Raw genomic sequence first — 24,465 nt, 5'->3', positions numbered from 1 at the left:
AGAAACTTAACGAGCAAGTTCATTAATGAAGAAACTTGGGGAAGAAGTTGGAAGACTACTATAAATAGAGATAAGGTATCTTCAATTCCCATAACCACCAATCCTCCCTTCTTTTTCCTCTAACTCCATCACGCCTATTCCCCCTCCCTTTCATGCCATCTTCCCTCTCTCTCACGCCCATCTCCTCATTCCTCACGTGTTCTTGCTTACTCGACTACGACCTTGCTCGTTCCTCGTGTGTTCTCGGGTAATCCTACGCCGAAAAAGGTAGGGGATTACTAGTTTTGATATAGGGATGTTAGTTTAATGCTTGTTGAAGTGGACACATGGTCTTTCTTCATGAATGAAATGAAATGCTTGCCGGATCATATGAACAAAAATTGCTAAAGATAGGTTGAGAAATCAAGTTATTCTCGTGTGTATAAGTATTTATTGCATGCGGTATAGAAATTTTCTTAGAACATGTGGATGGTATGATAATCCTAATCAGAGATAATAAAGTGAGAATGCACGTGCAAGTATGTGATTGCCATTAAAAGACGATAATTGCTACCGTTAGTGAGAAAAACAATGGTGTAGGGGCTCAGGGGGTAGCGACGTATTTTTCTTCCTCTAACTGTTGCTCACGACAATGGATGTATCTACCATCATTTGCTAAAAGTATTACTTGAGGCGATAGTGTAGACGTTGTTACTTAATGATGATATGAAATGAATGTGCTATTGTACACGTGTAGCGACGACGTTGCTCGGTACCAAAAGTCCCGATGAGAAGCTCGGGAAGAGGATGCCCAAAAGTGAAAAGTGAAAAGAAAAAAGTGCTTCTTGCATTTATTATGTTTATGCTTGACATTGTGACAAATACCGTACGGAGTTGTTATGAATGATGAAAGATTTGAGAAATAAAAGAATTCGAAAGTGGAAAGGAAAAGTATGTTGCATTCATAAGTTTACGATGCTCATGGGTCCTCCGTGCAATTTCGATGGATCATCAGGTTTCCAAGATGGAGTGACGCCTTAGGAAAGTGCGCGAGTCAGAATGAGGAAGAAATCCTAACAGTTTAGTAAGAATATGGATGGGCAGAGTAGTCATAGCCGAGGGAAACTTCCTCAATTTTGATTGTACATAGTAATGGAGGTTAGTGCCTATTGTAAAATGTACTTGAGGCAAATGTGTAAAACTAAATATGTTTATGAATATCTTGTAAGTTACTATATTTGTTAAAATATGTTGGCTACTAATGTTTCCGCGAATAGAGAATAAAGGTTGGCAGAAAATAATAAATAAATTTAACAGCGGTAGAATAACATGATTTATGTCCTGGGCCGTTACGCTTAAGCTATCCGGTTATGAGCTCACCAATCGTTTGAATTGGGGATGCTTCTGCTTTGGTAATACGCTCGCAGGTTTGTGTCGATGGACATTGCCCCAAATCGAACGCATTTTCCGACCATCGCTCCAGCGGGTCATAAGTGGATTGCCTGTGAAACTCATCACATCTAGCGACCCAGATGCATCGAGGGAATTCTTGCTGCGGGTCAATTTCTCAAGAGAGCTCCAGATTCTTCCTAGTGAATGCGCCATCGAAACGTGAAGAGAGAGACAAGAAGAGAGTGGCATGACTTTCGCATCAAGGTCACGGCGATTCACGGTCGTTGAAGGTCCGATGTGTTTCTCCACCGTAGAAAAATCTCCGACGACGTTACTTACCTCTTGGCCTCACGTTAGGAAAGCCGACGAGAACTAAAGTCCCAGAAACCATTTGTCCTTTTGTTTGTTCGGGGCTATTTGAAGGTCCACGTCGTAACTTTTGCATTTGACGGACATGGCGAAACCATTTAACCTCCACGAACATGCGTCACGTGGAACCAACACCGTCCATCCACCGGTCTCTCTCTCTCTCTTCCCCAGCACTATATAAAGACCGCTTCGTATCGTTCACTGTATACTCCAAGACAGTAGCCCTTCAATCTAGTCCGATTCGATTCGATTCCATATCTTTTGAGTATTGTTGTACTAGCTTTCCCAAAACTTCTGGTCATTGTTTGGAGATCATGGCCTTAACAATCATGATGCACTCGATCCCTGCAAATCCTAGGACCGCGATCGACATTAGCTCCAGGAAATCCGTTGTGAGAGGACTTTTCCCTGCCGACCATAGTCCTAGGTTGGCTCCCCGGGTTGGCTTGCGTGTGAAGTGTATGGCTAAGGTGAAGTAGCAGAATTTCGATCGATGTTTGCTTATTATGTTGGCAATGTGATAACAAATAGTTACTTAAATTAACATTGGTATGTGGTGAATATTGCAGGAGAGCAAGCAGGATCTGAACCCATTCCCGAAATCGAAACCAAAGGTATATTTATGCTTGAGAGCCTCCTAATCCTAGCACATGAAAACGAGTTTCGGGGAGGCCTTGCTTATGAACGTCACTTTTTTCTATTTAAAGAGCTTAAACTTTAGGATTGAAATGAGTTTAGTTGCGTGACGAGTGTGCGACAGATGTGATGTGTATAAAGAATAGTTCATACACAGTATGTACTGGTTTTATGTCGTTCTACCAAAGATTGGTCAATCCACTTCACCAAATACATAACTTCTCCTTGCGTAAACTAACGCGGATCATGTTGACAGGTGAGCACCGACTTCACGGACGTATTCGCATTCAGTGGGCCGGCACCAGAGAGGATCAATGGCAGACTCGCAATGATTGGCTTTGTGGCAGCCATTGCGGTTGAACTGTCCAAAGGCCAGGACTTGTTCGCTCAGATCAGCGAAGGTGGCATCCCGTGGTTCATAGGGACGAGCATTCTGCTCTCGGTCGCCTCTCTTGTTCCCTTGTTTCAAGGAGTCACGGCTGAGTCGAAGTCGGATGGGGTGATGACTTCCGATGCCGAGTTGTGGAACGGAAGGTTGGCGATGTTGGGACTGGTTGCGCTGGCCTTCACGGAATATGTCAAGGGAGGAACACTCGTGTAGGGTTTGGGAATTACAGTATGTACATGGAAAAGTAGGTCAGAATGTAATCCTCATAAGCCAATAAACTGACCATTGTCTTAATACAAAGATTGTGCACAATTCCTTCTTGGTTAGATACCACATAACAGTAGTTGCCATTCTATAAGATCATTCTAAAGTGTATTATTAAACATGGAGTATACTTTTAAGTGAACATCTTCCGTAAGAAGAAACATCCATTCGTATGAAGTGGAAGTAAAGAAGCATCTGTGAATTTACGAGATGGTATTCGCAGACTGATAAGCCACAGGCAACTTTGCCGATGAGTTGACGGCAAAAAGGTTGAAGAAGGACACAGTTATCTCAGGATTATCCGGAAGTAAATCAACTAAAGCAACAGTAATGATTGTGCTCCGACTTACTTGTTGCAGTTGAAATTCTCAAGAGAGCTCTAGATCCTTTCAAGTGAATGTGCATTTGAAACGTGAAGAGAGACTAGAAGCGAGTGACGTGTCATGTTTCGCACCCTCAACTCTACAAGTATAGCAGCAATGACACGGCCGTCTTTCCATCCGAAAGACGCCGCCTTAAACATAATCATCATCAATGTGTTATCGAATTATGTACATGCGTGTATTGGACAAAAAGAGTTGTCTGGTTAGAAGATCAGATTATCTACAATCCATCAAGAGAATATGCATATCACCAACTAACAACTAACTCAGAAGTTTGTCATAGCCATATACAACTCATAAATCCCACTATCAAAATGTCCTTTTGATAAGTAAACGTTCTCTTCTTACTTGCTTTTAAATGTCCTGATAAGCAAATGCTCTAAAAAGTAAGTAAGATGAATGGAATGAGCAATCACAGCTCGATGAATAGTATATTTCTTCTAAGCAGATTGAACATTTATTATGCATCTTTATAAACCGATTACATAACTCATCAATCCAAATTCACAACAAGATATATGTAAAATATCAAAATGGGTGATATCTTTCCTACCAAACTTTTTATGTATAAAATGAATTAACACTATCCACTCAATAATAACAAAACAACCATCAATGGTTCATTTATTTGATTAATCCCAATCTGATCAAACCTTTATGGTCCATTCCGTAGATTAATCTAATGCTCAATTTTCAATTATGGTTTCTCTTAACGCCTGTGACAAAGATAACCAAGTTATTCCTTCTTGACTAGGTTTCCAATTATATTAGCCGGTGGTTCTGCCCAAAAGGATGTCCGAATAACAATATGCATACTTACCCCTCAATGAGTTTTAATCGTGGTGCCATGAGCATAATACACTAACAATATTCTATAATAATCTACAATCAAATCCAGAATTCATTTCAAAACTCAAGATTCAATTTATGAGGCATAGAATCTTTCATAATTTTATATTCGAAGTCAAAACTCGTTGATTTTTCAATAAAAGTTTTGAGAAAACATTTATATGTAATCAACTCAAATTGTAATTAAAAGATATCTTGCCATTTCATATAGATATAACAGTAGTAAATGCTCGATCCAATTTTATGCAACTAAAAATGTCATTTTTTAACTCATAATATAACTAATTCATATCACTATTAAAATACAAGTTTATAAACTCGAAGAAGAGATAGCACACTCACCCAAAAAAGTTGAAAATAAACCTATGAAGGTTACTCGAATCAACGAACTCAAATTCCTATCAATTAATCGAAAAAACTTATAAAAAAAATTCGTAATACACTACTTTAACAACCAACTCGACTAAATTACGCTTATTCTTCGACCAATCGACTCTTATGTGCTTGCTTACTGACCGTTATGTGTAACTCGCACACGAAACTTCATAAATTTGTTTTGGTCAAACCATATTTTGGAATTGTTTTTTTGTCAACTATCAATTCCATATAAATCCTAAACTATCAACACCCTAAATTGATTTTCATATAATTCGGAATTGATTTTTGTGAACTATCATTTCGTAAGTTCTTTGACTAGGTTTCATCGGCACCCTAAACTATCATTTCTATATAAATCCACAACTTCATAATTCCTTGGTTGAATTTAAGATTCACATAACTCCAAATTTACGACCTGACTTGGAAAATTACTTAGATTAGATGAATATTGGGCTTGGATACTTAGCAGGTGTTGCGATGCGGAGTTGATTCAGCTTGTCAGGACATCCGAATCAGCTACCCAAGGAACTTTTCTCTTCTTTCTTCATTTCCTCCTTTTCCCATTCACGGGACGAGCTCCCGAGTAGCACCGACACAACAGGCAATATATGACACCACACGACAGGACACGGCAAGCCGACACGTCATTTCTAAAAAAATAGAATATCCCGACACGTTGATATTAAATGTATATGATAAATTTAAAATACAATGTGTTGGGATTCTCTATTTTTTTAGAAATATAAAAATATCAGCAATGAGTCTCGTCTTTTTCTTCTTTCAAGGATTCACGAATAGTTTTTTTTATATAATTATAGCTGGTTATATAAATTTTGGGATTGCTAGATATATGACTTAAGTATATATATTTGATAAATTTATATTTTGACTCATAATTTATTGAAAACACTTTAAATTGATCCCGTATGTTGTCGAAATGGTATGTTGGGTTGCTAGACTTGCGCGTTGCTGCCGTGTTTGGAGCGCTGACCACGTGTTTATCACATGTCGAAAAATGTCAAACACAACACGATACGACACGTAAGCCCCAGAAGAGTGTCGATGCTTCCTAGACGAGCTCCCTTTGATTTGATTTTCCTTGCTTTGTCCGCCGGAGTCCTCTTGCACAATCTATCGAAGAGGAAAGAAATATGGGTTGGGGCTTGGGCTTTGGGAGTCATGGGTTGGGTTTATGGGCCCATCTATTACATCGCGCTTGGGCTTCAAAGTCGTGGCATGCTGTTCGCATTCGCGTCACGGCGAGTCCCGGTGAAGGTCCCAATGTGTTTCTCCACCGTCGAAAACCTCCAACTACGTTACCCCCCACTCGGCCTCACATTCGAAAGCCAACAAGAACTGAAGCCCGACAAACCATTTGTCCTTTTGTTCGTTCAGGGCTATTGCAAGGTCCACGTTGTCACTTTACATTAGACGGGCGAGGTGAAAGTCAAACCATTTAGCCCCAACAAACATTCATCATGTGCAACCAACACTATCCACCCCTCTCTCTCTCTCTCTCTCTCTCTCCAGCACTATAGAAATACAGCTTCCTGCTGTAATTCTACAGTAAGAAAGTCGCACTTCAATCTAGTGAGATTCGACTCGATTGCATGCTTTTGAGTATTGTTCTGCTAGCTTTCCCAAAACTTCTGGTCATTGTTTCAAGATCAGGGCCTCAACAATCCTGATGCACTCGATCCCTGCGAGACCTAGGATCGCGATCGGCATTAGTTCCAGGAAATCTGTCATAAGATGACTTTTCCCTGCCAACCATAGTCCTAGGTTGGCTCCTGAGTTGGCTTGAGTGTGACGTGTGTGAGTGAGGCATAGTAGCAAAATTTCGATTGATTTTGCATATTACGTCAACAATGTGACATTGGGAAGTTACTTGAATTAACATTGGTACATGGTGAATAATGCAGGAGAGCAAGCAGGATCTGAACCCATCCCTGAAATCGAAATTGAAGGTATACTTATGCTTGAGAGCTCGTAGCACATGAATACGAGTTTTGGGAAGGCCTTACTTGTGAACGTCACTTAAGCTTTAGGATTAAAGTTTTTCAATGATAAGAATCGTTAGAGAAATTGAACAAGTGATGCTCAGCTGAATAAATTCTGTATAAAGAATAGTGCAACACGATATGTGCTAGTCACATGCCCCTCTACATTGACTAAAGATTCGTCAATTAATTTCACCAAATGCATAGCTACTCCTTGCGTAACTGACGTTAATAATGTTGACAGGTGAGCACCAGACGTGTTCGCATTCAGCGGGCCGGCACCAGGGAGGATCAACGGCCAAGACTTTTTCGCTCAGATCAGTGAAGGTGGCACCCCGTGGTTCATAAGGACGAGCATTCTGCTCTCTGTCGCATCTCTTGTTCCTCTGTTTCAAGGAGTCACGGTCGAGTCAAAGTCGGACGGGTCGATGACTTCCGATGCCGAGTTGTGGAATGGAAGGTTGGCGATGTTGGGACTGGTTGCGCTGGTCTTCATTGAATATGTTAAGAGAGAAACACTTGTGTAGGGTTTAGGAATTAGAGTATAATGTTGTAATTTTTTGTGTTAATGGCTCAACATCAATGAGATATTGTTGCATTCATGTCTCTTCAGTTTCTATAGCGGTTACGTCTTTTCTAGTTTAATGTCAGTGAATCTGACGTGTGCACTTATGTTAATGTAACCGACGTGCACTTATGTCCTTGTAACCGATGTTGTCGCGTAACCGACGTGGATTAATGTCAACGGTGGCTTAATGTCAGCGTAACCGCAGTTTTCCCGGTGTATAAATAAACGTATTTCCGTTATTTAGAAACACGACTCACAACTCGTGTCGCACTCCTTTAGTCTCTTGTAGTTGTCCTCCAAGTGTGCTGATTTCGAGAAATGTTCGACAAAGTCCTGTTCGTATAATGTTGATACAAACAGGTTCGAGATATTGTATCTTGAGAGGCATAGTTCTTGAAGCTACTTGTACCGTTGATAGGAACCAATCGCCTTAGGGAGATTCGGTTAGCCGTACCTCACATCTTGTCCAATTCTTATTTCGAGTTTACAGTGTTCGGCAAATTCATTTGTTTCGTAATATTTATTTGTAAAGATTTGTACGTTGGCTTGATCGGTATTAAATATTGTCATCGCCTCTCCGTTATTATTTTTTCTGATTTCATACAAACAATGTTACGTATTTCCCTAATACGTTAATGTGTGCGCAATATTTTCCAACATATAATACTTGGAAAAGTAGATGAGGATGTGATCCTAAAAAGCCAATAAAGCGAACCATTGTCTTGATACAACTATTGTGCACAATGCCTTCTTGGTTAGATCAGTAGTAGAAATACTACTGCTCATTCTCCCGAAGGATATTTAAAAAAGTATTCATGTGGTATAAATTGAAAAGAACTCCTTCCCTAAGAGGAAACATTGATGGGTATGAAGCGAAAGCAAAGAAGCATCGTTTAATCTATGAGGTGGGACTTGCAGACTAATGAGCCGTAGGCACCTTTGCCAAAGAGTTGACGGTGAGACCCAAATGAATAAAACGTGAAACAAGGATAAACTTAAGGATCTCATTGTTTTCAGAAGTAGATCAACTGAAGCAACAGTAATTGTAATATTTGTGCCTGTTTGACATTTTAACTGGTCAAAAAGTCAAAAAGTTGTAGTAAAAAGGAAAAAGAAAAAAGTGGAAGTCCACATTTATAAAGAGAAAAAGAAAAACAACAATGAGATAGAAACGCACGGAAAGAAGAAGAAAAAAGAAGAAGAAGAAAGAAAGTGAAATGAAAAAGGGCAAGGGTACACGTCACAGAAAATCGCCAAGTTAGATTAACTTCGTTTTCGCAACATCCCGTAAGGCTTAAGCCATTTGTTCATCTAATCGGAGTAATTCCTTGATTTAGGGCAAATTCGAAGTTATGTGAAATTTGAACTATGAGGTTTGATTTTGGAGTTGTTATGTTGTCGAATTACATGGAAATGATATACTAGGATGTTGTGGAGTCATGAGGAAAATCGATAAGGAGAAATAGATTAGTTGGAGTGAAATTCTATAGTTTTGTGCTTAAGCTCCCTGTTGCAAATAGCTTTGAATAATCGGTTTGGGCGAACTTGTCGACGCATGTGAGTTATTTTGTTAGCGATTAAGCTTCTATAGGAGATTCATACTTTTTTTTTTTGGTCGAAAGGAGATTCACAGTTGAGGTAGCGTTTCTCACTTATTTTGAATTGCAAGTTTTGACGGTTCGAGTAACCTTTGTTATTTGGTTTTGGGCATTCCCAGGTAAGTTGCGCTATATCTTATTTGAATTCGTATAATCATATTTTGAAAATGAAAGGATTGGATATATGACGTGCAAAGTGTGATTTGGTTAAAAGGAAAAAGTGATGTTCATAACACATTTGATGCATAACTTAAAATCGGGCATTTGCTACCCTATTTGTTATTTGAAATGGTTTAAGATGTATCCGTGAAATGAATTCTAAAAAGATTTGAGGAATGCTTTACAAAAGGTATTTCCGGGGCCGAGCTGAGTGGCGAAATGTTATTTGTTTTGGTTTATAAAATGTATTCCAATTTTGGGATTTTTTTTTTTTTGATATTGGAGGGTGATGGTTTAAATACTCATGATCACCGTGTTCGGGGTATGCATACTGATTTTAGGATAGCTTTATGGGCCGAACCACTGACTGATAATAAGTGGAGACCTTACCAAAGGAGAACCTTAGTATCCTTGTCACTAGGCATTGTGTTGTCGTCGTGGTTTGATATTGAGGAATATATTGGTGAATGGAATGAACCGTTTACGTGTGATTCGATAGAAATTGAATAATGGACTTGACCATTGATGTTTGAATTGCAATGCCAAATTAAAAAAGTATTTTTTGTTTTTTCATTGAAATGAAATAGCTCATATTTCATTTGGTATGTATACTATATCTTGGGTTTGGAGTATGAGTTTATAGTATAGCTTTATATAGATGCATAGTGATTGCTCGATTGGCTTGGAAGTGACGTGCTGCTTCCTAGGCCGTGATTGCTCAAAACATTTGTCTTAGATGTTTTTCAAGTTCCTCGGTTAACGGCAAATAGAACAAGACACGTTCGTGTTATCGCGACGGCATTTTGATCGGGGGCTTTTGGGTATGAACGGAGATGAGTTTGTTGGGTTTAGTTGTTGGCTACAAACATACAAATATGGATTGCTGATAGGTCGTCGGTTGCGTTTGAGACTGCGTCTCGAAAACGGCCGTGGTTATTTCCACCTTTGCAGTTACAAATTCTCAAAGAGAGCTCTAGATCCTTCCTGGAGAACGAGCCTTCCGGAACGCGAAGAGAGACGGGAAAGGAGTAGCGTAATCTAAATCATGCTGGAGCTGCAAAGTCAGTGCCAAGTCGTTTTCACCAATGTCACGCCAAACTAAGTTGCAGGTCCAAACGTGGTTTCTCCCACTGTCGAAAAACCTCGACCTACGTTGCTCCTCCCTTGGCCTCACATCCAAAAGCCAACAAGCATCGAAAGTCCCACCAATCTTCGTCCGTTGTTTGTTCAGGGCCATTTGAAGGTCCACGTCGTTAACTTTCACATTAGACGGACATGGTGAAAAGACCGTTTAGCCTTGCACAGAAATGCATCACGTGGAACCACCGCCATCCACCATTCTCTCTCTCTCTCTCTCTCTCTCTCTCTTCCCCGGCGCTATATAAATGCGGGTTCGTTCCACACAATTCATAGTCCGAACACAGTAGCACTTCAATCTATTCAGATTCGATTCAATTACGAATACCCTTCGGTCATTGTTCAAAGATCATGGCCTCGGCAAACCTGATGAGCTCGATCCCCGGGAGTCCTAGGACCGCGATCCACATTAATTCCAGGAGATCTGTTGTGAGAGTGCTTTTCCCTGGCAACCATGTACCTAGGATGTCTCACCGGAGTGGCTTGCGTGTGAAGTGTATGTCTGAGGTAAAGTAGCACGATTTCGATCAGTCTGAGTTGTTGTGTCGGTAGTATGGTGTTGGAATGTCAATTGCATAGACATTGATGCGTGGTGAATATTGCAGGAGACCAAGCCGGAAGGTAGCACGGGAACGCCAGCTTCCGACATTCCTTCTTCACCTTCTTCACCGTCTACACCGAACCCATCCCCGAAACCGAAAGCAAAGGTAATTTTTTGCTTAAGAAATTGAACCGGTGATACTTTACTGATTAAATTTTGCTAAGTGCAATGGTCACACGTTCGGGTGCGGAATATATAACTACTCCTTGTGTAAACAAACGTTGCCTGTTGACATTGACAGGCAAGCACCAACTTCACAGATCTGTTTGCGTTCAGCGGGCCGGCACCGGAGAGGATCAATGGAAGACTCGCGATGATTGGCTTTGTGGCAGCCATTGCGGTCGAGCTATCCAAAGGCGAGGACTTGTTCGCTCAGATCAGCGACGGTGGCATCCCGTGGTTCATAGGGACGAGCATTCTGCTCTCGGTGGCATCTCTGGTACCTCTGTTTCAAGGAGTCACGGTCGAGTCCAAATCCAACGGGTTGATGACTTCCGATGCCGAGTTGTGGAACGGAAGGTTGGCGATGTTGGGACTAGTTGCGCTGGCCTTCACCGAATATGTTAAGGGAGGAACACTTGTGTAGGGTTTTGGAATTAGAGTTACATGCTCGTGAAAATAAACCAGATTGTAATCCCCAGGAGCGTAATATAAAGTGAAGCATTCTCTTGATACAAGTAGCATGTCCAATACCGTCTTGGTTAGATCTCAAACTAGAGTTTGTTTGTCATACTATAGATCATTCTCTCAGAGGATATTTCAACGGATTATCCTACGAGGAGAACTCCTTCTGTACAGGAAACGTCGTAAACGATATCAACTAACGCAGCAATAATAAAGATGAATTGGACGAGTTACGAGTTCGGATCATCCTTAAGACGAGTACGATATCAGAGAAATTCTCAAAGCAACAGATTTTGCAAAGCAAAACTAGATCAAATTTGTTATCTGATAGACTATGGGTCCAACATTCACTAGAGAGAACTTAGAGAAGAACCGCGTTATATATTGGAAATTTGTTAGACTTCATCAAGTAGACGACAGATACCACGTAACAATTTCGGGCAACAATTTAATCACGAAAAGGTAGATTTAGTGTTACTATGCCATTAGTCGTCAATTTTGCACAATTACAATAGTATGTCAAATCAGGCAGTTGTCAAGTCACGAACCCATGATAATAGCAGATTTTAGAGCTGATCAACCTAATATGGCCGATTCTGCTTTCAATTGGAACCTTAGATTATCAAGTTATGACATCACAAGCCTATAGATGTTGCCCAACGGTAGTCGAATTCGACACATATTTCGATCATTGGTCTAGTAGGCCATAAGTGGATTGCGTGTAATCTTCATCATAGCCAGTGACCCAGATGTACCGATTGCTCGTCAATCTAATTCTGGTAGAAGCTCAATTTCTCAAGAGAGCTCTAGATCCTTCATCGTGAATCGGCCTTTGAAACGTGAAGAGAGAGACTAGAAGAGAGTTGGCATGTCGTGCTTGAGCTGCAAAGTCGTGGCATGTTGTCTTCATGAAGGTCACGGCAATGGACGGTGGTACGTGGAAAGTCCTGGTCTGGTCCAATTGGCTCTTTACCAAACTCGAAAACCTCCAACTACGTTGCCCTCTTCTCTTGGCCTCACGTTCGAAAGCCAACATAAACTGTAGTCCCCACAAATCATAGTCCTTTGTCTGTTCGGGGCTATTTGAAGGTCCACGTCGTCACTTTCCCATTAAACGGACAAGGTGGAACCAACACCATCCATCCACCAGTCTGTTCCCCACCACTATATCAGTACCGCTTCGTATCATTCACTTAATAGTCCAAGACAGTAGCACTCCAGTAGAGTATTGTTCTCCTAGCTATCCCGAAACTTTTGGTCATTGTTTCAGGATCGTGGCCTCAACAATCCTGATGCACTCGATCCATGCGAGTCCTAGGACCACGATCGACATTAGTTCTAGGAAATCTGTTGTGAGAGGACTTTTCCCTGCCAACCATAGTCCTAGGTTGGCTCCTCGAGGTGGTTTACGTGGGAGGTGAGGTGTATGACTGAGGTAAAGTAGCACATTTTCGGATGATCTTGCCTATAACGTCGCCAATGTCATATCAGAAAGTTTATTAAGTTGACGTCGGTACGTGTTGAATGTTGCAGAAGAGCAAGCCGAATCTGAACCCATCCCCGAAATCGAAATCAAAGGTATATTCATGCTTGAGAGTCTCCTAGCACATGAATACGAGTTTTGGGACGGCCTTACTTAATACACGTAGCTTTTATCTACTTAAAGAGATTAGGATTGAAGTTTCATAATGATGAGTGTTGCCAAAGAAATTGAACCGGCGACGCTCTGTTAATCGAATTGTGTATCAAGTGAGACAAGTCATTCTAGTGACATGGTTACTTTGTCAACAAATTATAAGTCCTCTTGTAACTGTTTCAAACACACAGACTTTGACAAGTTAGTTGGATGAACAGTGTGCGATAGAGGTGGTGTGTGTAAAGAACAGTGCATAAATGGTATGCAGTAGTTATATGTCCTTTTACATTGACTAATTACTTTCACCAAATAAGTAACCACTCCTTACTTAAACTAACGTTGATCATGTTGACAGGTTAGCACCGACTTCACGGATTTATTCGCATTCAGCGGGCCTGCGCCAGAGAGGATCAATGGCAGACTCGCGATGACTGGCTTGCGGTCGAACTATCCAAATGCAAGGTCTTGTTCGCTCAGATCAGTGAAGGTGGCATCCCATGGTTCATAGGGGCAAGCATTCTGCTCTCGGTCGCATATCTTGCTCCGCTGTTTCAAGGAGTCATGGCTGAGTCTAAGCCGGACGGGTTGATGACTTCCGATGCCGAGTTGTGGAATGGAAGGTTGGCGATGTTGGGACTGGTCGCACCGACCTTCACGGAATATGTCAAGGGAGGAACACTTGTGTAGGGCTTCGCAATTAGAGAATTATTCAAAATGGAGTACACTTTCAGGAAAAATCCTTCCGTAAGGAAAAAAAAAATCCATTCTTATGAAGCGGAAGTAGAGTAGCATCGATGAATTTAATCGCAGACTGATAAGCAGCAGGCAACTTTGCCGATGATTTGACGACGAGACTCGGATGACTAAATGGTGAAAGACGGACATACTTATCTCAGGATTACGCAGAAGTAAATCAACTAAATCAACAGTGCATGTCTGAGGTAAAGTCAGTACGATTTCGATTTATCTGAATTGTTGCGTCAGTACTGTGGCACTGGGATGTCAATTGAATAGACATTGGTGCGTGGTGAATATTGCAGGAGACCAAGCCGGAAGGTAGCACGGAAACGCCAGCTTTCGACATTCCTTCTTCATCACCTACGCCAATCCCATTCCTGAAACCGAAATCAAAGGTATATTTTTTGCTTAAAGAGTCCCATATCACATGAATACGAGCTTTGACGAGGCATTACTTGTACGTGCCGCGTTATCTACTCAAAGAGCTGAAACTATTGGATTAAAGTTTTCTAAATGTTAAGTGAGAAGTTAAATTGGTGATACTATTCTGATTAAATTTTGTGCCGAGTGCAGTAGTCGCATATTCTGGTGTGCATGCTCACCAAAATGAATAATTACTCCTCGCGTAAACTACGGCTAACTGATTACATTGACAGGTGAGCACCAACTTCACAGATCTGTTCGCGTTCAGCGGGCCGGCGCCAGAGAGGATCAATGGCAGACTCGCGATGATAGGCTTTGTTGCGGCCATTACGGTTGAACTATCCAAAGGCCCGGACTTGTTCGCTCAGATCAGTGATGGTGGCATCTTGTGGTTCATCGGGACGAGCATTCTGCTCTCGTTGGCATCTTTGGTTCCGTTGTTTCAAGGAGTCACGGCCGAGTCAAAGTCTGATGGGTTTATGACTTCCGATGCTGAGTTGTGGAACGGAAGGTTCGCAATGTTAGGACTAGTTGCGCTGGCCTTCACTGAATATGTTGAGGGAGGAACACTTGTGTAGATTTTTCGAATTAGAGTTATATACTCGGGAAAGTAGATCAGAATGTGATCCTCAGAAGCATATATAAAGTGAAGCATCCTCTAAATACAAAACTGTGCCCAATCCCGTCTTGGTTAGATCTCACATTTAAGTTTGTCATACTGTAGATCATTTTCTGAAAGAATATTTTAATGGGTTATTCAACATGGAGCATACATTGAAGAAAACTCCCTCTTTGAGAAGAAACAACGATTTGTATGAAGTGGAAGTAAAGAAGCGCCAGTTTATGAGATTGTAATTGCAGACTAATAAGCCACAAGCACCTTTGCCAATGGGATCACGATGAGACTCAGATGACTATGGGTGAACGAAGATAATACCTAAATCAGAAGGATCTCAGGCTTTCAGAAGCAAGTAAAACGAAGCAACAACAATAAGACGGATTTAGCGAATTCGGATCATCCTTAGATGAGGACGCAGAATTCCCAAAGTAACAGATTTTGCAAACAAAACTAAATCAAACTTCAGTTTGTACCCTTCCAAGTAAAACGGTGGAAATTCACCAACTCAGCAACTACATATATCTGGAGAATGTTACGTGCAATCACCCATTGCAATATTTATCAGCGATTTTGTCCACCTTTCATTTTTTTGTACTGTCCAGAGGGCGAAAGTATGATTTCATGGACCCAGATTTTGAACTCTCTCCCCCCCTTTATTTCACTACCATCAGATATGTACCAATCATTGATTAATTAACTCACAGCAAAACATATCTTTGAATAAACCACTCAATCATGTTGGAACTATTACAACCAAAGGATTCCTATCCAATAACACATTTAGAAACTGTAGTGTCTGATGAAACAACATTGGAAAAAGATCTGACCTAAGAGGACAAGTTTTGCTTTTAAGAACTGCAATCTGGGGCAGGCAGATGACTTATGACCAACGGTGGACGTAAGGCTCGGTGGTTTGCCGCCTTCTCTTTCCGGGCTTTGAACATCTCTTCTGTTTCAACCACGACTAGCCTCTTTACCTACTCATGTAATAGATTCTTCAAGTAAGCAAAAAATGTTGATAAACAAAACCAAAATGCAGTAACTGACTAATCATTACTTGTTGCAACATTCCTCTGACGGTAGGGGTATTCCATCTCATAACAGTTCGGTTACACTTGCGAAGCCGCAACGCCTCCAATGTACGCCTGTGAAGTCTTCTGGTTCCAGGAATGCCCCTAACCAGGGTTATGTACAAGTTAGGGCTCCATGCAATCGGCACACAAGCCTTGTAAGCTTTGAAGGCATTCATGCTTTCCCCTTTCTCAGCTACCCTGAAGGGGACATCAAAATTAGTTTTTCCATGACAAACCCCAGACAGCGATGAATGAACAACTAGAATGAACACACGCACACCCATGCATAACAAAACACACAAAGAGGATGCCAAAGAAAAGCAAAATATTACATGATTGGGTAAATAACAGATATCCCACCAATCACTATCTCCTTGATTTTTCAACTTGACGAATTATAGAACAGAGCTTATACACATGAATAATTGAGAAACTAGAAAAGTTTCAGAAGGAACCAGTTAGATTCATTTGCAGGACACCATGAGAAGAACCAGTGCAAAACATGGTTAAACTAACAATACATTACTAGGCAAGGCCACATATAGATTGAATTCTTCAATCTAGTGATACAATCACTATAGAGTAACTTGAGATGCTTCTTGATTATTCAATACTTGATTCTAGGTTGTTAAAAATTAAAGCATGCACCATAGAGCAAGAAGCCTAAACACTTTCTGTGTCTCTTTGTATTTAAGATGTGGAATAGGACATAGTCTCAAACATTGTATTATATTTAGTCATTGTCCTTTTCTTGATCCCATCTCTCCTCAAGCAATTTGCACGCATTTCCAGACACACAACAGCTAGAGCTAGTAAAAGTTCAAGCTCCCATCTGAGAACCATTCCACTTTTTTTTATGACTAGAATATTCACTTCAATGAAATTTGAGGGGAAAAATTAAAAGGAAATAGAGAGGTTGATCAGAAAAATGTAGCAAGAGTAGCAAGCTCGCGGTACTGGCTCTGTTCATGGGAAAACTATGCAAAATTATCCTTGTTGTTTGAAACCAAAGATCCGAACTGCGCCATCGCCAACCTAAGAATCTGAGGCTCCACAGCTCTTCTTTCTCTCCCCTCAAGTGGGCAAAAACATAACACCAAAGCTCTCATAGGAATATGGTCGAACACCTTGCAGGCATCGGAGTCAACAAAAAACATCACCATCGATTCTCATCCTCCAACCCGGAATTGCATAAGAACTACATCCTAAAGAACGAACTGGGCCCGAAAACGCATGGTAACATTAGCCGAAGAACCCAAATCAAGAGACGAACTAGTGCTGCACTCGCATGGACAAATTGGGAACAAAACCCCGCAAACTCTTGGCATTAACGTGATCGGAGGAACAGGTATTAAAACCAAGTGATGGCGGAAAATCAAGAAGCACACCCATATGAAGACTCGAAACGAGCATCAGAAGCCATACATACCTCCACGGTCCGTACAAGGCACTAGCGCTGCAACACTGGAGAGTTGGAAGTTGGAACTGGGAAGGCGAAGGCGACTGAGCTACGCGGACACAAGAATTTGGGAGGGGAAGTTTCTGCGTTTGTGGTTGGGCCTCGAGACACAATGGATACCAATCAGAAGCCTCACTGAAAGATGGGCCACTTACTAGGTAAGGAGTAGAGGTGGACCGACCCCATAAAACATCGAAACCAGTCCGACCGAGTTGGCAAATCAATTAGCGACCTCAGAAGGTCTTGAATTCAAATCTTGCTCGATAAAGCCTCTTGGGAGGTTAAGTAAGCAGAAATAAATTTCGAGCAACTATCCTAATCCGTGGCATGGACAATAATCCTTTGATCGAATCCGACATGTTGACTTAATCTAGTGTGTCAAAACCGGGTCTGGATTGCGTTTAATGAAGCCAAAATGAGAACACACATATACGATTTCGAGTGAAGCAGCATAGTTTGAACTTCAAAGCCAGATTATCGTCCGCAAGCAAATGTGATGGCCGGGTAAATAAAATGCGCTAAAAGTGGGTTGAGAGAGAATTTTGAACTTGTCATTAGGTTAAGAACCGCAGCTTGATGAACCTGTAATCCAAATTGGGTTGACTTGCTCTGCCTTTATCCTAGGAAATCCTATTTTGGGCATGCAATTAGGCTGCGTTTGGTCATTTGTATAAAAATCGGAATAGAATATATTTTATCCTATATCATGTTTGATAAATGTTCCAGATAGTATAATGTCGGATATAGAGGGGATATAACCTGGATAAAAAAATCCGAGGGGAGAGGGTAGGATAAGGTCGGATATGATTTCTCTTATGCATCATATAAAAGTTAATTTTTAAAATGGTGACAACTTTCTTATCTCATTTGTTTATATTTTCATTTTATTTATTTTTTTTGCAAAGAGGTTTGAAAATCTAATAAAATGTGTATATTTTCAAGTTTTTTTTGTGTATGAGAAAGTTATTTTTTTAGTAATAAGATTGGAACATTTCATGAGCATCACGTAGGGGCATATATGTCATTTATATTGATATACGGTTTCTACCAAATACAGAATATGATAGGATATGAGAATATTCGACTTTAAATCCGCAGTTTATCAAACAGTAGATAGGATATAACCAAATCCCAAGATTTCTTATCCTATCTTATCCAATCCTATCCTACCGTAAATCCGAACGACCAAACGTAGCCTTAGTGTTGAAGATTATGTCTCGAGTTTGAGCCCATTGACAAAATTTGACCCGAATCAAAGCATGTGAGAACTTGAATCGGACAGAAGCGCTCAGAGTTTTCAAAGTGTGACGGAAGTACAACATCCAAATACACCGCGGCGGACATCCACATTCCAATGGGAGATTTCCCATTTCGTATGTTCGGAGTTTGTCCACGGTGGGCACCCGAATTAGGAAGAGAAAGTCCAACTCGGACTTCAGACATGGGATTTCTCACACGTACAGATTATTGCTTGTCGAGGGCGTGCCGCAAACTTGCCTCCACAAGAATTTCCAGATGCCAACAAGCAAAGTGCACACATTTCTAAGCTTGACTAGCCCAACAGAGGAGATAATAAAAAATCGATAGTCCACATGCGCAATGCTCGCGGTTGACCATTTTATCGCATCAACACGCTTCACGGCCTCATCTTTGCTAAACCCCCGGTGGGAAACAAAATTCAAACTGGGTTTATGCCCAGAAAAACTGAAGATAATTGAGGGACAAATCGCCAACTAGAATGTCAACAAAATAGAAAAAAGTCCCAAAGCATAAGTCGCACAACCAGTTTTATTTGTCTGTCTATCCACAAGGACCAAGCAATGTAGCCGATACAGATTGGAAACCACGTAACCATAAGCATAACAAGTGTCCTATATGAGCCAAGTCAAGTCCAAACAGATTATTCAAGCTGAGAAACCACATATTATGGGATACTTCAGTATTTGTATCTCATGAAGCCAAACAGGGCTACACACATTAAGCCGCGGCATCAACAGCATGATCACTGCGTTCCTTCTGCACAAAAGCTTGAAGGTACTGTTTCCTGCAAGGAAGAATTCTTCTCTAAGACTTTACAGCAGTATGTTGTCTGAGAAACATCAGAGAAACTGGAGATGTAAGCGACTAGAAGGAAGGGATAGATCAATACCTTGCAGGTAAATGGTCATGAGGACGATTGAATGGGGTCCAAACTGGATCACCAACGAACAGTCGCATAGCCTATAGAAAAGATCACTTAGCAGAGAGTAATAAAAAATTCTTTCTACTGATTAGAAAATTCATTCTTCCACTGAATATGAAACAGCTGCAATAACCTCAGAAGGCCCAAATCTAGATCCCTCGCTCTCTTCATGTGTCTGTGGGTGTTTTTTGTGTCCTTCATGTGTGTTGGATCAAAGAAGTGAAGAGGGGTATGCATGTATCGTAAATACCTTAATGTAATTATCCGAATCGAGGGTAAAGCGATGGTACATTCCGGCCGGTAAAACGATCATTCCACCTTTCTTTACCCACACACGAATCCAAGCATCATTCCGGTCCCTAACGTCAAAATAACCTGGACGGCAAGGTAAAAATTAAAGAATTTAATAGAAACCAGAGTATAGGAAGCCGAGAGAAGAAAATCAGGGACTCACCACTTCCAGCCACGCAGTAACGAATCTCCTCATCAGTGTGGAGATGCTCCTCAAAGAAGTTCTTGATCTTCTCTTCATAATTTGGCAGCTTCTCTGGGCAAACTTCGCAGAAATCCTGGGCAAAAATACAAGAAGTTCTATGTCATCAGACTTGGCAAACAAGCTTGACATTGAACTGTCCAGTAGATTAAGAGGGACCAAGGTCCTCAGTGGGATTTTTACATTAGGCAGAAAATAGACATCAGTCTCTTTAAAACATGTAAGCGTTTTTACTTAACAATTACATTGTCTGATAAATTTTCAAACTCCATTCACCAAAGGATAAATTAAACAAGCATGGAACGTACAATCATGACGCAGATCTAGCTCCATGGCATTAATTTTATCCCGAAGCAATTAAAATCTACCAAGCCAGTGAAAATGCGGCATAAAATTATGAATTGAATAGGATAATTCACCACATACCATATAGGAGTATCCACGTTCCTCACGGATTTTCTTCAACTCCTCATCAGTTTCATAGTTGTCAGCATCCAATCGCCAGCTGAGAACGCCAAGTTCTGCAAGAACATGACAGCTCCTAATGACTTGGAAAACCAAATTGTTCATTGTATCTTACAGCAGTGCTTCCTCAGAATGCATACCATCAAGCTGCTTCAAGGAAACAAATTCCTTAGGTTCACGGTGATGTGGAAGTCTTTGGTCTTCATTGCTGTCATCCATATACCATGCTTGAATGACTTCCTCTCTAGGATCCTACCCAGCACATAGTTTGAAAGCATTATCACAAATGCAGAAAGGCATTGAAGGACCCACAGTACATCACAAGATTCACGACATAAATTTGCCCACCCTCTTCCATCCTCAAGGATGGACTTCTGAAAAAGTTCTATCCAAAAATTGTTTCCTACCTAAATTTTTTAAAGTTTCCTAGTTCTCATGCATAGATCGTGACCACCGTTACAGAATCCTTCATCGAAATCACCTCAGCCATCAAAAAATTTATCAGGTATGCCAAATCAACTGAAATACAAGCTAATGAATACCAAATATAGCAAATTGAACTTCATAAAACGCAAACCGGTGCACACTATTAGGTGTAGATGCACACATGACACAGACAATCAACGTGCCATGAAAACCCAAGAACAAGCTCGAAGAAGAAGTGACACAGATACATCTTTAAAAATATTCAAGAGAAACAAGTACCCTATATTCTGCATTGACCATAAGGGCCTGAAACAGATACATCTTTAAAAATCTCTAACAGAAACAAGTATCCTGTATTCTGCATTGACTATAAGGACCTAAAAGTGGGTTGCAATATATTAATCCTCTCCTAGTACACTTATGCCTCTGTCCCACAGTTCAAGCTCTAAATTTGGCAACATGTAGAGAGCTAATGACATCTACCAGAAAAGTGGCAATCAGCTCTTAAGTCAACTATACCTCCACACTTTCTTTCCACCAAATTAATGGTTTTTTCTTGACTTAGCTTGCTTCATTATATAAGGTAATGGCTGGATTTTTTTTTTTTCCAGTTGGTTCCAAGACTCATCCTTCATGTCCCTTAAAGAGGACCAACCCACTCGAGATCCTAAACAGCCACTTGTTCCAAAGTTTTAAGCTATCAGAACGTGTGCGTAGCAATCTATCAAAGCATTTCTTGCCTGTGGATCTCATACCTAGCCAATATACCATGGCCATAGGGTAGCTTGACAGACATGTGAATTCGAGATGGAAGGACATCAAGCCAACCTAGTTCAATTAGGAGTAAGCCCTCAAGATTGCCCCATCACATAAATCATATTGGAATTTTTCTTCTTTGGAGACTCCTCTTCGGGATGCTTCTCAATTCTTCTTTAGCGCCTACCACAGAGATCATATCTGTTCAAGGGTTCAAGTTTCCCGTGCCATGAATCCCAAAAACTGCGGCAAACAAATGCTAACTCGGCTCCAAAAATGATGGGTTTCCACCGAAACAACAGCTTTCCCAAGAACCAAGAAGCCCAGCAACATCGACAAACTCAAGAAACAGAGTCAACTAGAAAATCCCAATAAAAGAAAACCGGGCGCCCTAATTCCGCTCGACTTGAATTCATATCCTCCCTCCTCTCTTGACCGATCGAGTCCAAAGAAAAGCAATTCATAAGACAACAACTGGAAGTTGAAGCGAAATACCTTGTCGGAGGCGACCATTTTCGTCGATATCGCAGGTGGGCAATCGACAGCTTTTAGGCGACACGATAAAGCGAGAAGCGGAGGAGCAAGTTGCCCATTTTATAAACAAGAACGAATTTTTATACTCCATTTTCAGGAAAAAAAAAAAATTCTTTTTGGTCAAATTAGTAAAAACATTTTTTTGTTTTGGTCGGAAAATTAGTAAAAACATTTAACGGGTCGAGAAATCTGACTAAGGGATTTGTTCGTGTAGAAAATCCAGGGAAAAACAGAGCTTTTGTGTCCAGGTTCATCGAACCGGGAGGAGCGGTGGCCGGTCAGCTCACGCCATTCCTACTCTGAGGACGGTTCCCCACGGACAGGATGAAACCATGCTTTGGGCGCCTCTTGTTTTGTTGTGATTTGGACTCTGCCATATTTGGAATTTTATGATAGTTTATCAAGTCTGACCACAGTTATGACCGTTTCATATGCTGAATAAATAATACAAATAGTTAGAAGAGAAATGGACAAGGATCTTCTTTGAAATTTTAAATGTCGTGTTTGATTGTCCGAAGTCAAATTGGGATAGAATATTTATAAGGTGGGATTAAAATTCGGAAAGTAGAAAATATTATCATATGTTTTGTACAACATCGGATTGGAGTAAACCCTCGCAGTGCCCTGAGTCTGTCATCCCATCTATGGCCCTCTAGATCGGCTTCATCGTGGTCGCTATTGTCCTTGCGAACCTCGTGCGAGGGACATGATCCCCTGCCTCCGCGTCTTGGAGACGGAGAGGTAGGACATAGAGGTTGAGCTCGAAGGGTTCGATCCGGGTTGCCTTTTTTGGTTGGAAACCTATTCATCAATTTGGGTCGTCGCTGAATTGCTTACTCAAGGACCCACTAAAGGGCACATTCACTGACCCCATGTAGATCGACACCAAAACAAGAGTGTCGAGCCAAATAAGAAAAATAAGCAAGACTCTGGTACCCTTTGGTTTGTGTGATCTAGATACAGAGATAATATTGCTTTATCGTTACAAACCCATCTCAATCCTAGATGGAAAATCACAAGAGAAATCGACTTTATGGCAAAATGATGGAAGAATCGATTTGAAGGTACCATGGAGAGTGAAGAGAGTGCTCGGACAGCCCGGGCTCGGACTTCGACCATTGGGCGGTGAAAGCCACCGAGTATCATAAAATCCAGTCCAGATATTAATGCATCATCACAATGCAAAATGGTAAAAGCTTGTAAATTTCATCTACAAACGGCTTCAAAGTATCGCTTTGTTTCGGATCAATGCACGTGATTGGTTGTAAGTTCATCAACGGCTTCGAAGTATCGCTCCATGCTCCAGAGAAAGTTGTACACCTCCATGGCGGATTGTTGGCCTTTGAATTCTTTTGGTTTTAGCACCTTTGTCTTTGGGCCGCTTGAACGGCCGTTACAGTATTCATAATACTAGTCTTACACAGAACTAGTTCGATTTTCAGTTCTTGTATCTCCACCTTCAGCGCGTCTATCTTGCCTTGGTGGGAATTTTCTTTTTCTTGGACGTCTCCGTTGATGATGACGGTGAAGTCTTGGCGAAGCATGTTCTCAATGTTGGAGATTCGCTCCTTCACATCATTTGAGGCTGTCAATGAACTTGACTATGGTGACTCTCATCTTGGTGAATTTTTCTTCGATAGAGGACATAACGTGCGACGATGCTTCTCTTTTTTAGACTTTGATCTCCCATGGGTTTTCTCTTGCAGGGCCTTCTCGTGGGAATCTCTCCATCCATGGCAATATGATCAACTTCTAAGTTGGACATTCTCTCGACCAGATTGATGTGCAGGCGATTTAGGCTTGTTTGGATCATTGGAGTGCCTCGATCCTCGAATTGTAGAGAGAAAGAGTTCTAGAGAGAGAATACTTTGTATTTCTATTATTAGATCCTTTATTGGATGATCAAATAAATGATAAGGAGGACACCTCTTTATATAGTAGAGGGCCTTGGACTACAACCATTGATCTAAACTCGATTTAATGGCTAATACCGCATCTCCCATCTTCCTAACTATCGACATTAAATAAGATTCTAGAGCACGGGATAATTACAGCATCGTCCACCCCCGAGAAGATTGTATAAAGCATTGGAAAACTCTAGGAAACTCTAAAGGCCAAGACACTTAAGATCTTGAGGTTCTTCTTGGCCAGATGATCCACCGGTCGCGCTATGAAAACCTTGCAAGTGACGCAAAGCTTTATGTAAGGTTGATGATTCTGATTTCCTGAAAAAGAAACGTTGCATGTCTCAACCTTTGATTTGTTTATAAGACCTACCTTTTAAAAGAAAAAGATAAAAAGATGATTAACGATTTTCATTCGGTCGGTCCAGGTGA

At 41.0% G+C, this 24,465-nt stretch overlaps 6 protein-coding genes across 12 annotated transcripts; 4 read left to right on the top strand and 2 right to left on the bottom strand.

Moving 5' to 3' along the window:
* Nucleotides 1–1,959: 1,959 nt before the first annotated feature.
* Nucleotides 1,960–3,054, top strand: LOC115745539 (early light-induced protein 1, chloroplastic-like). The gene is made up of 3 exons (XM_030681109.1): nucleotides 1,960–2,210; nucleotides 2,310–2,354; nucleotides 2,633–3,054. Exons 1-3 carry the CDS (start codon nucleotides 2,055–2,057, stop codon nucleotides 2,975–2,977), a joined length of 546 nt encoding a protein of 181 aa, XP_030536969.1. The 5' UTR covers nucleotides 1,960–2,054; the 3' UTR covers nucleotides 2,978–3,054.
* Nucleotides 3,055–6,544: 3,490 nt separating this feature from the next.
* Nucleotides 6,545–7,165, top strand: LOC125315465 (early light-induced protein 1, chloroplastic-like). The gene is made up of 2 exons (XM_048280620.1): nucleotides 6,545–6,605; nucleotides 6,894–7,165. Exons 1-2 carry the CDS (start codon nucleotides 6,545–6,547, stop codon nucleotides 7,163–7,165), a joined length of 333 nt encoding a protein of 110 aa, XP_048136577.1.
* Nucleotides 7,166–10,365: 3,200 nt separating this feature from the next.
* On the top strand, nucleotides 10,366–14,787 carry LOC115745502 (early light-induced protein 1, chloroplastic-like). 5 transcript variants are annotated; one of them, XM_048280314.1, is made up of 4 exons: nucleotides 10,366–10,607; nucleotides 10,706–10,752; nucleotides 14,019–14,094; nucleotides 14,356–14,787. In XM_048280314.1, the coding sequence occupies exons 1-4, from the start codon at nucleotides 10,452–10,454 to the stop codon at nucleotides 14,698–14,700; spliced, it is 624 nt and encodes a 207-aa protein (XP_048136271.1). In that variant the 5' UTR covers nucleotides 10,366–10,451; the 3' UTR covers nucleotides 14,701–14,787. The 5 variants fall into 5 exon arrangements, with proteins under 5 accessions (XP_048136271.1, XP_030536952.1, XP_030536944.1 ...); XM_048280315.1 differs by lacking the exon at nucleotides 14,019–14,094 and adding an exon at nucleotides 10,943–11,291 and having other exon boundaries at nucleotides 10,367–10,607; nucleotides 10,706–10,807; nucleotides 14,703–14,787; XM_030681092.2 differs by lacking the exon at nucleotides 10,706–10,752 and having other exon boundaries at nucleotides 14,002–14,094.
* On the top strand, nucleotides 12,602–13,659 carry LOC125315427 (early light-induced protein 2, chloroplastic-like). Its single transcript, XM_048280316.1, is given in 4 exon segments — nucleotides 12,602–12,760; nucleotides 12,859–12,903; nucleotides 13,317–13,395; nucleotides 13,398–13,659. Coding segments are annotated over 4 exon segments (384 nt in total). The 5' UTR covers nucleotides 12,602–12,751; the 3' UTR covers nucleotides 13,649–13,659.
* Nucleotides 14,507–17,392, bottom strand: LOC115745557 (50S ribosomal protein L30). 3 transcript variants are annotated; one of them, XM_048280318.1, is made up of 3 exons: nucleotides 15,799–16,012; nucleotides 15,569–15,718; nucleotides 14,507–14,658 (listed from the first exon to the last, which is right to left on the bottom strand). In XM_048280318.1, exons 1-2 carry the CDS (start codon nucleotides 15,988–15,990, stop codon nucleotides 15,590–15,592), a joined length of 321 nt encoding a protein of 106 aa, XP_048136275.1. In that variant the 5' UTR covers nucleotides 15,991–16,012; the 3' UTR covers nucleotides 14,507–14,658; nucleotides 15,569–15,589. The 3 variants fall into 3 exon arrangements, with proteins under 3 accessions (XP_048136275.1, XP_048136274.1, XP_030536994.1); XM_048280317.1 differs by having other exon boundaries at nucleotides 14,508–14,663; XM_030681134.2 differs by lacking the exon at nucleotides 14,507–14,658 and adding an exon at nucleotides 17,244–17,392 and having other exon boundaries at nucleotides 15,377–15,718.
* Nucleotides 17,393–19,038: 1,646 nt separating this feature from the next.
* On the bottom strand, nucleotides 19,039–22,227 carry LOC115743117 (1,2-dihydroxy-3-keto-5-methylthiopentene dioxygenase 2). Its single transcript, XM_030677756.2, has 7 exons — nucleotides 22,091–22,227; nucleotides 20,554–20,665; nucleotides 20,375–20,469; nucleotides 19,910–20,024; nucleotides 19,706–19,830; nucleotides 19,423–19,493; nucleotides 19,039–19,317 (listed from the first exon to the last, which is right to left on the bottom strand). The coding sequence occupies exons 1-7, from the start codon at nucleotides 22,106–22,108 to the stop codon at nucleotides 19,251–19,253; spliced, it is 603 nt and encodes a 200-aa protein (XP_030533616.1). The 5' UTR covers nucleotides 22,109–22,227; the 3' UTR covers nucleotides 19,039–19,250.
* Between the last annotated feature and the right edge of the window lie 2,238 nt (nucleotides 22,228–24,465).

This window comes from Rhodamnia argentea, chromosome 6, assembly GCF_020921035.1.
Source record: "Rhodamnia argentea isolate NSW1041297 chromosome 6, ASM2092103v1, whole genome shotgun sequence".
Lineage (NCBI taxonomy): Eukaryota > Viridiplantae > Streptophyta > Magnoliopsida > Myrtales > Myrtaceae > Rhodamnia > Rhodamnia argentea.
This window is presented reverse-complemented; position numbering and strand designations above follow the sequence as displayed.

What these genes read in the sequence shown, in the direction of transcription:
- LOC115745539 (XM_030681109.1), top strand. Translation starts at nt 2,055, where the DNA reads ATGGCCTTAACAATCATGATGCACTCGATCCCTGCAAATCCTAGGACC. An exon ending in GTGTGAAGTGTATGGCTAAG is followed by an intron (nt 2,211 to 2,309) that starts GTGAAGTAGCAG and finishes TGAATATTGCAG; the next exon opens with GAGAGCAAGCAGGATCTGAA. An exon ending in TCCCGAAATCGAAACCAAAG is followed by an intron (nt 2,355 to 2,632) that starts GTATATTTATGC and finishes TCATGTTGACAG; the next exon opens with GTGAGCACCGACTTCACGGA.
- LOC125315465 (XM_048280620.1), top strand. Translation starts at nt 6,545, where the DNA reads ATGGTGAATAATGCAGGAGAGCAAGCAGGATCTGAACCCATCCCTGAA. An exon ending in CCCTGAAATCGAAATTGAAG is followed by an intron (nt 6,606 to 6,893) that starts GTATACTTATGC and finishes GGTGAGCACCAG; the next exon opens with ACGTGTTCGCATTCAGCGGG.
- LOC115745557 (XM_030681134.2), bottom strand. Translation starts at nt 15,990, where the DNA reads ATGAATGCCTTCAAAGCTTACAAGGCTTGTGTGCCGATTGCATGGAGC. An exon ending in TCAGAGGAATGTTGCAACAA is followed by an intron (nt 15,719 to 15,798) that starts GTAATGATTAGT and finishes TTACATGAGTAG; the next exon opens with GTAAAGAGGCTAGTCGTGGT.
- LOC115745502 (XM_048280314.1), top strand. Translation starts at nt 10,452, where the DNA reads ATGGCCTCGGCAAACCTGATGAGCTCGATCCCCGGGAGTCCTAGGACC. An exon ending in GTGTGAAGTGTATGTCTGAG is followed by an intron (nt 10,608 to 10,705) that starts GTAAAGTAGCAC and finishes TGAATATTGCAG; the next exon opens with GAGACCAAGCCGGAAGGTAG. An exon ending in ACGCCAGCTTCCGACATTCC is followed by an intron (nt 10,753 to 14,018) that starts TTCTTCACCTTC and finishes CAAGCCGGAAGG; the next exon opens with TAGCACGGAAACGCCAGCTT.
- LOC115743117 (XM_030677756.2), bottom strand. An exon ending in TTCCTTGAAGCAGCTTGATG is followed by an intron (nt 20,470 to 20,553) that starts GTATGCATTCTG and finishes ATGTTCTTGCAG; the next exon opens with AACTTGGCGTTCTCAGCTGG. An exon ending in ATTCGGATAATTACATTAAG is followed by an intron (nt 19,494 to 19,705) that starts GTATTTACGATA and finishes TCTTTTCTATAG; the next exon opens with GCTATGCGACTGTTCGTTGG.